At 40.0% G+C, this 14889-nt stretch overlaps 2 protein-coding genes across 2 annotated transcripts in view; one reads left to right on the forward strand and one right to left on the reverse strand.

The window, feature by feature from the left end:
- Positions 1 to 14136, forward strand: part of chfr (checkpoint with forkhead and ring finger domains, E3 ubiquitin protein ligase) — a 28815-nt gene extending 14679 nt beyond the window's left edge. The window contains exons 12-19 of the mRNA XM_083783295.1: positions 1135 to 1257; positions 2410 to 2493; positions 3250 to 3320; positions 3570 to 3657; positions 4614 to 4721; positions 5901 to 5973; positions 7948 to 13697; positions 13752 to 14136. Of these exons, the coding sequence (XP_083639421.1) occupies positions 1135 to 1257; positions 2410 to 2493; positions 3250 to 3320; positions 3570 to 3657; positions 4614 to 4721; positions 5901 to 5973; positions 7948 to 7990 (590 nt within the window). The 3' untranslated portion in view covers positions 7991 to 13697; positions 13752 to 14136. The remainder of the gene's footprint in view (positions 1 to 1134; positions 1258 to 2409; positions 2494 to 3249; positions 3321 to 3569; positions 3658 to 4613; positions 4722 to 5900; positions 5974 to 7947; positions 13698 to 13751) is intronic.
- LOC310871660 (uncharacterized protein) overlaps positions 10610 to 14889 on the reverse strand; it is a 44338-nt gene continuing 40058 nt past the window's right edge. Inside the window, exon 7 of the mRNA XM_083783294.1 lies at positions 10610 to 14789. Within this exon, the coding sequence (XP_083639420.1) occupies positions 14214 to 14789 (576 nt within the window). The 3' untranslated portion in view covers positions 10610 to 14213. The remainder of the gene's footprint in view (positions 14790 to 14889) is intronic.

A 14889-nucleotide genomic window follows, 5' to 3' on the forward strand; every position in this document is an offset into this window, starting at 1 on the left:
CAAAAGTACCTTAAGCATTACAATATTTAAATTATGGAAGACTATACAATTAGCCAAAAACTGTTTAACCCATTCTGGCCGGGCACCCATTTTGGTGTTGGCATCATGTTATGCTTTAGCTATTGAAAAATAGCAGATCTACAAGCTCATATCGCACCACCGAGTGGCGCGATACGAGCTTGTAGGTCTGCTATTTTTTAAAGAAATCGAAGAACGACTGACATTTTTGGAATCTGATCTCAGGTCAGAATGGGTTCGTCAGACCAGCGTGTGTCCAGTGGAAACCTCGTATGAATCTGATCTCAGGTCAGAATGGGTTAAAATCAGCAGCAATAAAAGTACTTGGAAGTTTACTTCATAGTTCAGAGAGAAGACCACATTCAGGGTGACGTTAGAATATTTAAATACTTTAATTTAAGTAGAATGTAATAAAATGCCAGTAGAAAAGAAAAAAATGAAGTCACCCTCCATGCAATTTTACTTCCGTTTCCCCCAAATTCACACAAGCCACATATGGTTGGACATAGAAATGGTACTTCATGCTACATGGCAACTAGGCCTGCCACAATTATTACATAATGATCACATTTATTAGAGATAATCGCAATTATTTTTGTATAATTGTCATAATTGTCTCCATGTTGAAAGTCATAAAAAAGCTTGTAGATAGACCATTTCCACTATTTTTGTTTTCTTTTGAATGTGTAAAGTTATTCAATGTGTCAGTAATGTCTTTATATTGATTATTTGTGATATCTGCCCTTTTCTGAAATCTGCAATTTTAGTTTACAAAGCCTAAAAGCCCATCAGAAATATAATATAATTGGTGGAGGGTGTGTAGAGCCCAGGATCACATTAGATAATTGACACAGGGGTGAATAATTGGTTACAAAATTAATTACAAAAAATATATATAAAAAAAAGAAATATAATATAATAATTTCATATGTTCAAAGCCAAAAGCACAATTGAATCGTTAATTGCAATCATCTGTGATTCCAACAGTGACAAAGGTCATGTTGGTCAAATCTCTATTCACTCCCAAGGGGAATTATAGCACGGCGACATCTCAGCATACTTTTGAGGTGGAAATGTATGAAATGTATTTTGAAGCCTGTTTCCCGTTTGCCTCAGAAACGGCTCCTCAGGAGTACAGGTGTCCTCCTCAGGGCTGCCACGTCATCTGCACCTGCTGCCTTCAGCCCATGCCAGACAGACGTGGTGAGCTCGGCAGCCTGCAGGTCCCTGCTCAGCAATGTGAGTGTCTGGGCCAATGGCCTCAATGTGTGTGGTGGTTCAAGGTGCTTATTGTCACACGCAATACAGCTGGTAGAAACATTGCAGGCAGTGACGTGGAAAGGTGTATAGCTTCCCTGTGGATCTTTGATGGGTCATATTGATATCACCATTTTGGAGTTCCGTGTGGAACTTGGGCAAGACTGATAAGTGGTTTGTGTGAAAATAATCCGTTTAAATGCTTGACCTACTGGCGGCGTGCAAAGGAAATCTGGCACAGATTGGTCTGTATCCATTCAACATATGTATTTATGTCTATGGACTGACTGTCTGTATCCATTCAACATATGTATTTATGTCTATGGACTGACTGTCTGTATCCATTCAACATATGTATTTATGTCTATGGACTGACTGTCTGTATCCATTCAACATATGTATTTATGTCTATGGACTGACTGTCTGTATCCATTCAACATATGTATTTATGTCTATGGACTGACTGTCTGTATCCATTCAACATATGTATTTATGTCTATGGACTGACTGTCTGTATCCATTCAACATATGTATTTATGTCTATGGACTGACTGTCTGTATCCATTCAACATATGTATTTATGTCTATGGACTGACTGTCTGTATCCATTCAACATATGTATTTATGTCTATGGACTGACTGTCTGTATCCATTCAACATATGTATTTATGTCTATGGACTGACTGTCTGTATCCATTCAACATATGTATTTATGTCTATGGACTGACTGTCTGTATCCATTCAACATATGTATTTATGTCTATGGACTGACTGTCTGTATCCATTCAACATATGTATTTATGTCTATGGACTGACTGTCTGTATCCATTCAACATATGTATTTATGTCTATGGACTGACTGTCTGTATCCATTCAACATATGTATTTATGTCTATGGACTGACTGTCTGTATCCATTCAACATATGTATTTATGTCTATGGACTGACTGTCTGTATCCATTCAACATATGTATTTATGTCTATGGACTGACTGTCTGTATCCATTCAACATATGTATTTATGTCTATGGACTGACTGTCTGTATCCATTCAACATACATATTTATGTCTATGGACTGACGATCAAACATACAGTACATAGTTATTACCCTAATTTCTATGTTTTTGTCTGTAGGTATGTTGTGCCAGAGGCCCTTCTGTCATATCTACTGGGGCTGCCAGAGGATTGGCTGTCAAGGTTGCCTGGCCCTTTTTAGCGGTAAGTCTATTTTTCCCCAATCAAAATGACTGCGCACCACACAGCTGCAGCTCTATGCCATGCCAGGTTGCCTACCCAGGGCTGTGTCATTCATGTGCTGCTGTCGGAACACGAGGAACCTGTGGGGGGACATTTTTTGTATGACAGACGGTCGACAGACAAACTATTTGCGTTTGTGTCTCACGCTATGGGCAGAAGTTAAAGAGCTTTTGGAGGTGACCTCTATAACATGGGTTCCCAAAGTAGGGGTCCTAACCAACCCCACATGGGGTCACAGGACACTGATGGTGGGGTCACAAATGTATTTTGGGACATCAAACAAATATTGTTTTCCCCCAGGGGGCTAGTGTATTATAACCTGACTGCCAGATTGCAGCAGTATTGAGTTCACAAGTTCCCTCCTCCTGCCTGCATCTGGGCTCTCTCAAGCAGAAACCATGAACCGGGACAAAAATCTGATACCTCCATAATAATTACGAGTTGTAGTCTTGTTAGGTTGTGTTTATATTTATGCTGTGGCACTGCTTCAATATGTCATCAGTCTCTCGTTGATCCCGCCTCTAGCGGCCGCATATCCCTCCGACCAGAATTGGTTCTTTGGGGTCACGAGTCAATGGCAGCATTGTTTTGGGGTCGCGGGCTGAAGTTTGGGAACCCATGCGCTATAAAGGGTCCCGTTGATTGTGGAATCATGTCGATTATACTTGCAGTTTTAAAACTTTAACAAAACTGCAAGTAATTCATTGTCTTTTACAGAGCTCAATCTAACTGATAAATGCCTTGATGGTGTTCTGAACAGCAATAACTACGAGTCTGAGATCCTCCGGGTGAGTCGGACTTTCTTTCTGGTTGTTAACGTGATCCTGTCTCTATCTGAATGGGTAGTGGGTAGAGGGGATAATGGCTGTCAAAATTAGGCTACCAATAGAATGTGGAGCTCAGTGGCTAGAGCTTAAAGTCAGCGTCTGCTAACAATGCCACTATCTGAACTAGGCAAGTAATCATTATATAGATATAGATATGTATGTATGAGAGATGTTGTGTATAAGGGAAAAAACGAATGTTTGTCCTTGTAGAACTATCTGTCTTCCAGAGGGATGTCTTGGAAGGACATGCTCAGGGAGGCCCTGCAGGGCTTACAACAAGGAATCTACTATCTGTCTGGTAAGAAAGTAACACATCTTTATTCCTTAAGTAACCCATTCTGACCCGAGATCAGATTCATACGAGGTTTCCGCCGGACACACACTGGTCTGATTGACCCATTCTGACCTGAGATCAGATTCTAAAAAAATGTCAGTCGTTCTTCTATTTTTCAAAAATAGCAGATCTACAAGCTCGTATCGCGCCACTCGGTGGCGCGATATGAGCTTGTAGATCTGCTATTTTTCAATAGCTAAAGCATAACATGATGCTGACACCAAAATGGGTGCCCGTTCAAAATGGGTTAATAAAAACATGTAGGAGTCCTTGTGACATTTTAACTTGTTGATATTTAACAGAGAACCGCTATAATTTGACAAAGCTGTATAGTATACTGATAGGGTATACTGATGCGAAATAGGAGTGAACTGGTATTGCGAGTATATCCTATTTGAAATTATACGACATCGATATTACTTAATACTACTGTATCTTCTATCTACTATATTCTATATGTATTGCTTCTACCCTGAACAGGGCTCCCTTGTAAAAGAGATCTAGTATCTCAATGGGACTTACTATGCCTGTACAAATAACCTCTATCCCCACTGGGATGTGTGCTGTACTGTATAATCTTTAGGGCTGCTACAATTGATTATTTTCATAGTGATTCTTCTATCAATGACATTTTGATTCATGTTTACAATAAAAACATTTCTATCAACGAATCAACATGTAATTGTTTTTCATAATCTACTAAATCATTTTATACTTGGACAATGGTGATTGTACTACAATTGAGAAAATCTTTTCTACAAGCTCACAAAACTTCATATCATCAATGCGTTGTGAGATTGTTTTTTTTTTTTTTTTCTTTCGCTTTTATTGAAATGTATTAGTTGTGTATTGAATTGATTCGTTCGATAACTGTTGCACCCTCAAAACGGTTACACTTGTGACCTCATCTGATCTTTCAGATTACCGTATTAATGCAAATGTCACCGTGTGCTTCTGCTGTGGCCTGCGGGGCTTCAAGGAACTGGCCTACAAATACAGACAGAACATCCCCATGTCTGACTTGCCAGGTAGGAGACACCTTAACACTCTCCTGAGGCAGATTCTACAAATGCATTCTGTAAATCAGTAGTTCTCAAACCTTTTCCGTGTCAATGATGACACACACAATGATTATGTATTTAGTCGCTGACCCCCCCCCCCCCCCCCCCCCCCATTTTCAAACCTTTCAAGATTTTTTACTGTAGCTGTAAATAATGTGCTGTGAGTGTGGGCTTCTGGATCTGCTATTATCAGGGTTCCCACGGTCATGAAATTCCTGGAAAAGTTTTGAAATTAGAAATAACTTTTCCAGTACATGCATTTTTTGCAAATAAACATTTCCAATAAATGTTTACATGAAATATGTAACAAAAGTAGTAGTAGCGTGACGAAGAACAGATGTACAAGCTCCCAGTTCACTTCAGCGCGATGCGTAGTTGGCGTGTAGGTCTGTTCCTTTGTCATGTGACACCTTGTACACAGGAGAATCATTATTGCTCTGACTGATTGTTATATAGTCCTGGAAATTAGGTTAAATATCCTGGCAAAGTTTAGAAATGTCATTGGAAAAATGTGTGGAAACCCTGTATTTTTGAGAACCAATGAGTTTGAACTTATGTTGCTATTATAAATGGCTAAAATCTGAAATGACACAGGTTCCTGGTTTTTAATGGGTTAAGGCATGCCTGCCTTTCTTTTAGATCATACAGTGGAGTGAGACGGGACACTCGGGCAGAGTTGGTTGAGCAGCTGTGACTTGTAACATACAGTATATTAAAACTGAACCAAAATAAATACAAATATCTTATTTTAGGAGAGCAGCCCTAACCAGTTACTGTTGTGTGCCGACTATATTACTGTATCTGTCACGTTTTGGATTTGAATTCGCCACATTGCAAGCATGTGGTACTTCCTTTTTAAAATACAAATTAACATTTTAATTTAATAATATCCAGGTATTTTAAATATAAGAAGAAAAAGATTGAAAAGTCTTGAAAAACACTATTCCCTATATACAGGGTTAAAAAAAAAAAAAACAACCAGAGGTCTGGTGCATAAATTACTTTATGACTATGAATTACTTGACCTCAGGTGATTTGTTTTTGCCTTTACATGGCTGTAATATAGCCTAGGTGTCGTAATGAGCCATACACTGTCATATTTTGACTAGAATTGAGTAATGAGTTGATCTTCTGTTTTATTGCCAGCATCTGTAACATCTCGTCCTGACTGCTACTGGGGCCGGAACTGTCGCACACAGGTGAAGGCACATCATGCCACGTAAGTTCAATTCCAGATTGTTCCAGTCTGTGACTAATCACTCCATAATTATTTGGGCATTATATCATTTTAGTTTCAAGAAATTCAAAAAATATAAAATGTGTGAAAAGAAATGTATGGAGGTACTTCCTTGGCCTAATAGCAGTGTGCACAATAAACTTGAGACACATGCATACATGCATACATACATACATACACGGATGCTTTTAATGAATTTAATACACAGGACCACAATAGAAACATGCACAATGGAATCGATGGAACAATCTTTGTAAACAAACTGTTAAAGTATTCAATCAATAAATCAATGCTCTAGTTAGTCTAGTAGTTGGCTCATGTGATCCTACACTACACTGTGAAAGTGTTGAGTGGAAATGGTGATCTTTATAAATACTTAACCCATTCTGACCTGAGATCAGATTCATACGAGGTTTCCGCCGGACACACACACTGGTCTGATGAACCCATTCTGACCTGAGATCAGATTCTAGAAATGTCAGTCGCTCTTCGATTTTTCAAAAATAGCAGACCTACAAGCTCGTATCGCGCCACTCGGTGGCGCGATATGAGCTTGTAGATCTGCTATTTTTCAATAGCTAAAGCACGACATGATGCCGACACCAAAATGGGTGCCCGGTCAGAATGGGTTAATCTATAAGTGCAAAAGTGCATCATGCATGAGCAGTGTCTAATTTCTTAGGGGACACTCCATTAAAAAAAAAAAAGATAATACGTTATTTTAATTTAAATGGGTACCTTCAGCATGTTGCAGCGTGTTAAAGCATTTCCCCAGTAGAGGGAGGCATTGCATCAATTGGTTCTGCTTCCTCCATATACCTGCAAGCTAGTTATGCGAGCTCAAGTAGACGCTTGATTGATTGTATTTTTTATTTCACAGTATGCACTAATGGGCATTTCAAAACGAAAGTACAGGTCAATACAAAAATACTTGTTTACATAAGGGTCCTTTATTTTCAATTTATCAGTTCTGATACATTCATAGATCATGTGGGTCATGTACATTTGTTCTGATCTGAACAAATGAACATTTGTACATACAAATATACACTTATATGAAGAAAAAAACATCCCTCTGGTGTTGATTGTGGACTGCGTTGACATTAAGAAAGTATTTACACAGGTACATGGGTATCATAGTGGTGTAGCCAATCTTGTAGAGTAGACCAAGCCCATTGCAAGTTGCTGTACTCTATCTAAGGCGGCCCAAGAGATGACACACATTTGGTTATTCTGTGACAACACTGCACACGGCAGCAGGGCTCATGTTTAATGCCTCTACTGAAATGGTCTGTGTTGAACAATGAAAGAATATTGTAAATAATATGCATACTACTATAATAATTTACTCACAAATGTAGCCTAAGAAGTAAGAATGAATCGAAGCAGATGTCACACATTCATTCAGAATTTCAATATGTGTGCATTTGCAGTGTGTGTGTGTGTGTGTGTGTGTGTCAGTAACATTAAATTCAGAATGGAATTTATTCAAAATCAAAGTTTGAATTACAAATGCATTGCTACAGGGCAGCAGCAACATCGATAGTCAGTTGGGGGGGAATTGACTTTCAAGTTTTCACAACAATACGGTTCAAAACAATGATTTGTCAAAAAAGCACTGAAGTGCTTCTCATCTTAGTTTTCCATACTACTTTCCCCTGGGTTAGGTACACTCCAACTGGGTCCAGTAACCTCAAACCTATGGAGTATTGAAGGCAAACTGCTACTTGCATTTCAATATGAAATCCCAAAACAATGTGTGCATTTTGGAGAAAATATAGTAGTGTGCAAAAGCATAATCACTTCAAACCTTTAATGTTCTTAACTTGAGTGCCTGCCATTGCTTTCTAAATCAGTAAAAAAAAAAATGTGTATAATGGTAGTCTGCTGCTTTTGAGATTTAATTTGTGACATGCAAGGCTCTAAAATATTTCCTTTTCTTCACTTTGATTTCAGGAAATTCAACCATGTATGTGAGCAGACTCGCTTCAAGAGCTGAAGGGACAAGATGACTCATTCAGTGCATCTCTGCAGCTTTTGGGCACGGTTACACATACGCTTCATATATTTTTATTTGTAGCCAACGCAAGCCGAGGCTTAAGTGTCAGTCTTCCAGGCTGTGGGCAGAAGTGTCAGTTTTCGAGTGTGTAGTTCCTTTGACTTGCACATTGTTGAGTGGTTGTCTCACTGAAAGAAAACTACAAGCGAAATAGCTGCCAAGTGGGTCAACAATGGTACTTCGTTCCTGGTTGGCCTCCGGTCATATGCAATGGAAGTGAATGGGGAAGCTGACACTTTTGATGCATATATAGCGCATGTGTGACTGTGCCTGAAGGAGACAGTTAAAAATCTCCAGTATTACCCACTAATCATTGGAAGAGAGTAGAGATATTTCATGTAGTTCGAAGAAGGGAAAGAATATTTTTCACAAATGTAGTTTCAAACACATTTTTGCCCCCAGCTTTCTTCAGTGTTATAACATATACCGGTATGTTAAGCACTTGTTTAACTGGTGTCAATGTCTGAACCCACTCTTCTGACTAACTGTAATGCAAGGACTGTGCACCGACAAATCAAAGTGCAACGCCCTACCTACATGTATTTCCCATAGTCCATATGCTGCAGAGCAATGAGAAAATAGTTTATTTCTTTATTAAATCTAATAGATTTGTATTTTAAGTAATGGTTATGCATTGACCTGTTGCAACAATTACAATCACAACCAATGTGCATACAATTTGGTGCATGTCAACTAATGCTATGGACCCTAAACAGTTAAAGCTGCTCATGATTGAGACCAGGTGTGGGGAATTAACACCAGCCATCAGTCGCCAAAGGCTAGTCTGTTTTAGCAGTGGCATGTATATATTTTTGTGCACTGTACCTCACCTTGGCAGGTATCACAGCAAATCATTTTTAAGGGATTCTTTTTTTGGCTAAGAAGTGGCCTATTAAACCATGTTTCTACAGGAATTTATGTTAGAACCTTTTTCATTTAAACACCATAACCATCTGGTCACATAAGACAACAGCTAAGTTTAAAATCAAAACTTGTCGAAGCGAGAAAAGCAATCGGTATGGACTATGGCCATATTATGTGTATTGAAAGACATGCTACTGAGTTGTTTTTATATACTTTTCTGTCTTCCTGTGCCTGAGTAGTTGAGATTATGAAAATTAACAATCTAGTAATTCTATTGTACTTGTGATGTAATAATTGTATTTGAATTTTTGATTTAGACCTAGGGCTTCCTACAATAGACATATTCCTTAGGACAAATAAGTTCAAGCACATCTCTTTTCTATGCATTTATACTTTTTTTTTTCTTTTTTTGGAGGATGTTTGCAATTGAAGAGCAGTAACTCCATATTATTTCCGAAGACACAAGCTGCTTCCATCACCAGTATTGCTCACTGAAAACAATCTGTTGACCAGGAAGTGGATGTCTTGACCTTTTATGGAGTACACCCGTTTAATCGGTGGTGGCTAGAGGGACATAAGCGTTCCGAGACGAGGGAAGAAAATCCATGTTAAAGCTCAAAACAAACATAATAGGATATAGACAGGCAATCCCATGTGATAGTTGTGTAGGATTTTGTATCTGTGAGAAGGGGGATCAGAGTAATGTGTTGAAATGGCTGCAGTCCTATCTGGGGGCATGGGAGGCCCTCGCTTGTATGCTTTGCTCGGGATAATCAACTGCAAGCTGATTAGAGTAGCGCATTAAAAAGAGTCACTTTCTCAGACCCCAGTAGTGGTAGTAAGGGCCAGGGCTGTTTAAAATGTACGGTTTTGTTTAGAGAGCATATACTGTAGTATGAGGCAACTGAACTAGGCTCTTATTAGGAGGCAATTATTGGGTGAATGTGTTGCTTTTCAGCTGATCTGATGGTTCTTGTAGTTCCGTAGACTACAAGGAATGGCTATTTTGCAATGGCAGGTTGTCTTGTTGAAACTCCAGTTCAGGAATTCTTATGTGCCAATATGATAAAGTAAATAATGGTGTTCTAAGATAAAATTATGTTCAGGGGTATTTCTATGTTTGAGTGAGTTTGTTTTATTTTTTAAGTAGTGGTGGTTCTTCACAAGTTTTGCTTAGGACCCACATTTTACCCTCTAGGTGAAGTACATGACCCAGTGTGTCCTTGTGTAAATTGCTCTTATACTGAGTTCATATGGTCCTCTGGACTTCCAACTGTGGCAAAATGTCTTGCCAATCTACAAGCTCAAAACATCTGTTGTGACTGTGAGCTTGTAGATCTGGAATAGGGATGCTTGGGCTCAAGTGGTTGATCAATTGATTGAATACTTTATTAGTAAAAAATGCAAACGGCACAGACGGCTAAAAGCATAACTGGGGACCACACTTTTCTGCATAAATCCTAAATCCTATGGTATACTATGTGAACTCTGTTAGAGGTTTAAGTGACTGATGTTTTGGGGGTGCACACCAAAGATCCGACATGCGGAAATCACCTGTCGCTCCCGACATGCGTTTGTCCAACATGCTAGTGGTTGTTTGCAGGTGTTTGGGATGAGAGAAATAGATGGAGATAGGCATGTAACGATTCACTCAACTCACAATATGATTCAAATCATGTTGGGTTCACAATATGATTTTTCACATTTATTTTTTTAAACATTTATTTTCCACACAATTGAAGGATTCTTAAAATGATTTCTCTTACACAAATCCAATATTTTCTTCTTTTACAAATACAATACTGTTTATTTGTCCATCTGTTTGTGCAATGCAGTCTGCATCAACGCCTTCTTCAACCAGTGTTCTTTCTACCTCGGGCTGTCACTATGCATCAACACATGACAGCTAGGCTGCTGAACAAAAAACGGAGTTTAGCCGGATTGTGGCCTTTGCTGTTTGGATCGCGATACATGTTTGTCTTAAATCGATATAAATTGTCACCAGTTTATCGTTACATACCTAGATGGAGATTTTAAAAGCTGATGCTGGCTCCTTATCTGCATTGTTTGTATTGTCACAACTCGTGTATCAAAGATTACTCTGTCTTTCTGACACAGTTGATCTAATTTGTAAGGCCGTTTACGTGTCATTTCCTGGAAACTTGGTTCATATTATATACCCGACACTACATGAACGCAGGATTAGTCTGTGACCCTGTGGGAATGTCTTGTGACCCACTTCTGAGTTCCTATCCACTGGTTGAGAAACACTGTACTGGATATTGGAGGTATTGGCAAATGCAACAATTTTGATGGATTTTGTCAGAGGTCAAATAAAAACATTTTCCATGGGTCTTGTATAACTGTATTCTACTGGGTGATGTTAGCTGGTGTTTTTTCCACGTGTCGGTGTTCGGTGTTCATACCTCAAACATTTTAGTAAATCTGTGTCCTGCTGATTTGGACTTATGCCTATTGTTTGTAGATTATTTTAGGCTAGCTAGAATGGCAAGATGTTTTAAATATACTTTACTTTATGAAGGGTGGAAAAGGATATTTACAATAAAATGGTGCTTCCTAGTAAATTATTCATGAAAGCAGGTAGATACTGGAAGTCTATGATAGCTGTTGGGATTGGAAAGAAATCACGGAACAAAGATGTCTTACATGGGATGTAGTACATTTTGTATAGCTGTATATGTACCACATGTCATGTTATAGTAAGGCTTTTTAATCTTGATTTTCTTGTGAGTCATTACGTAATTATTTTCAGATGGGGAAGTTGTAGTTAAGATCAAGATGTCTAAATTGTTTGCTAGATGTGTGTTTACATACAATGAGGGCATTTGGACATAACTCGGCTCACATACCATTCTGCATCCTAATATGATATATCTTTTGTAAAAAGCACGGTAGAGGTTTGTTTGACTGTGTCAACAATTAATGATCCTTTTGCAGTATATGTGAACCTTATACTCGAGCTGAAGCATTCTGTTTTTCTAGTTTGTAACGGAATGCAAAGCGTTTAATTCCGTAATTAGATCTTTGTGGGTGGAGGAATTGATGGCATTGTAACAAAGGGGTAGAAGGTAACCCAAGTCCTTACTTGATAAGACAGGGTCCCCTCAACTTCAGAAAAATGTTATGAGACTTGAGGTAATTTTTATTATCCCAGCTGCTTGTGGAAATAATCACAAACCTGATTTCTTTCTGGGGTGGCGGGTAAAAGAAGAGGTGGGGTGTAAGGGTGAGGCAAGGTGAAGTTAGTAGAGTGCGGTGGTGGGGGCTAAGAATGGGCACTTCTTTCCTGTCCAGTGTGAGCTCCTGAGTTAATTTGTGGTGTTGGCTAGCTGAGGTGGTAGTGTCCCCCCCCCCCCCCCCCCCCCCCCCCCAGTTCGTGGTGGGTTCACACTGGCATTCCTTAGCAGCTCAGGCCTTCATCAACACAAGCCCAGCAGCTTTTGCTCTGCCCCCTTCCTCTCATTGCCTTCTCCCTCCTTCCTCTCATTGCCTTCTCCCTCCCCTTTACTTCCAAGCAGCTGAGTTTTAATTACTCCCTACAGGAGGAGATCTGGGCACCGTAAGCCAACAGCAGTCCCCAAGCCGCCCGATCAGGAATGGGTGTTAGGAGGCTTTGGAAAGGGGTTCAATTGCATTCTTCCCCTGCCCCGCCCATGGTGGAAATACACCGCATCCTGGGAGCAAATATTTACTCACTTTTGTGTGAGAAAATCTGGACTGAGCTCTGCTCCTAACAGTAGTCTGAAATTCTACCTCATTATCATAGCTCCTTGAGGAAGACGGAGAACAATCTGATCTGAACTTTGTTCCATAGATTTGCGCAAGTCAGGGAAAGAATGGGCACGCAAATTGACCGTAATTCAAGGCAGGGCACAGAGCTCTCGCAGGACTCCCAAGTCTTTACTCATTGTCTGGGGAAAGCATGGTTTATGCACTGCACTATTTGAGCAATAGTCACTCAAATCAACTTTTAATAGTTTGTCTAATAGCACTAGAGACAATGTAGAAATGCAGACTTTTTGAAGGAATTGACTTGGCCACTGGTTCGATGCCATGTTCCTGTAAACTGTATTAGCCATGCTAAAATGGCTTCTAAATGCATATGGTTTTAACATGCCTGTTTACGTGCACTAATAAAAGATTGATATAGCTTAGCTTTGTCTGTGTAAATGATTGCCCCGCTTTTAGTGTGTTCAGGTGATGTGCATCAGTGTCTGATAGTGGGGTAGGAAGTTCATTATTTCCTGGAATTTAATCAAACTGATGAGTTTAAAACGGTTTTAAAATTCCTCAACCTTCAGAACTTCTTTTGCATCAACATTCTTTATTTTCAACAATATGGTGCAATACTGTCATTACTTAAAATCAACAATCAAAAGCATTGAAGACAGTCTTTATTACCAACAAGTTGACTCATTAATAATGATCACTACTCTTTTTATACTATTGTATCTAATACTGTATATTAGTAAATGCTTTTATACGATGATCAATTCCCTTTTATAATCCAGTTATTGGCTTCAGGAATACATTATCACAGCATTGAAATCAATCTATGCTCTGAAACACTTTCTCAGGTATTTAATAATAGTATAAGTAAGTTGGCACAGGGGATCACAAAATCCAAATAATGAGCTATTGAATGGCGAAGTGCACATGTTGGGACCTCACAGCTCATTGAAATGTACCAAACCGGTTCACAAAAAAGTGCTCGTGTTGGGGAGTCATGTAGGCGTATTTACTTTACAATTGTTTTTTTTTTGTTTTTTACACAATCGTCATGTTGGCTTATTTACTTTACAATTGTTTTTTTTAGTTTTTTACACAATCTTTTCTTCTAACACAATACCAGAGCAGTCAATGCCTTGGCATAGTAAGCAGCATGATATACCTTTGTTTGAATAAATCTCATCTTGCATGTTATAAAAAATACAGTGACTACAGTGAGGACAAGAACATTTGCCAATGGAAAGCTATACATGTAATTTCATAAAAAAGGTGATTTCAGAAATCAAGCGTAACCGTGATATTTGTTTGACAAAGTGGCACTAACTTGAGTTCATAAAGGCTTAAAAGCCCCGCCAAAGAGTCCCAATGCTCAGTCCTTTCCAGACAAGTTGCACGGCTAGGCTGATTGGCTGAGGAAATGGTAGGCGTCATTGACAGTGCTGTGCACAAAGGCAGGCTTTGACTCATCGCTGGTAGCGTTAGAAGAGTGGGAAGGCAGAGGAGTACTTGATCCTCCCGATGTCTGACTCTCCCATGGCCTCCACTCTGATCAGGCCCTCTGGGGCAGGGGCCCGTTGGCCTGGCTCTGGGAGCCCAGCCCAGTGCTTCCCACGACGAGACCTTTCCCCTCATACACGCCCCTGACCAGTCCATTCAGCATGGCGGTGGAGGAGGCCGGCCCGATGTGCTCAGCCAGGACCAGAGGCTGTCGGTCCTCCTCTTCGGATATGGCAAATACCTGTACGCTGACATGATCACAGTCGGATGGGAAATCACGTCGCTTCCCAGCCAAGAGGGAGCCCTCCCCCTGAAGCTGACTGGAGGGATTGGAAGACGAAGCTGATGTAGTGCTGAGGGATGGCGAGGCGGAGGCCATGGTGTGGGGACCTCCAGAGCTGGACTCGGCAGCCCCAGAGAGAAGGCCGAAGCAGGTACCTGTGAATCGAGTGCGTCGCAGGTTGCTGGTGGAGTTGAGGCGGCGCTGCCTGTGTGCAGGCTGGGTCAGGGGGTACGAGGCATTGCTAACAGCAGAGTCTGAGACTGTGCTGGGATCAGCCTCGAGGTGGACATCAGAAAACACCCTTCTGGTGTCTCCTTGAATGTTGGCTGCAAGGCTGGATGGAGCCTAGAATGAGTGACACAGGATGTTTTATGCTCTGAAATATGGCAGATAGTAAAATATTTTATGTAATAGTGAGAAACAATTTGGTTAGGACCCAATTGTC

The sequence above is a fragment of the Protomyctophum parallelum genome (genome assembly GCF_964188405.1).
Source record: "Protomyctophum parallelum genome assembly, chromosome: 15".
Taxonomy (NCBI): domain Eukaryota; kingdom Metazoa; phylum Chordata; class Actinopteri; order Myctophiformes; family Myctophidae; genus Protomyctophum; species Protomyctophum parallelum.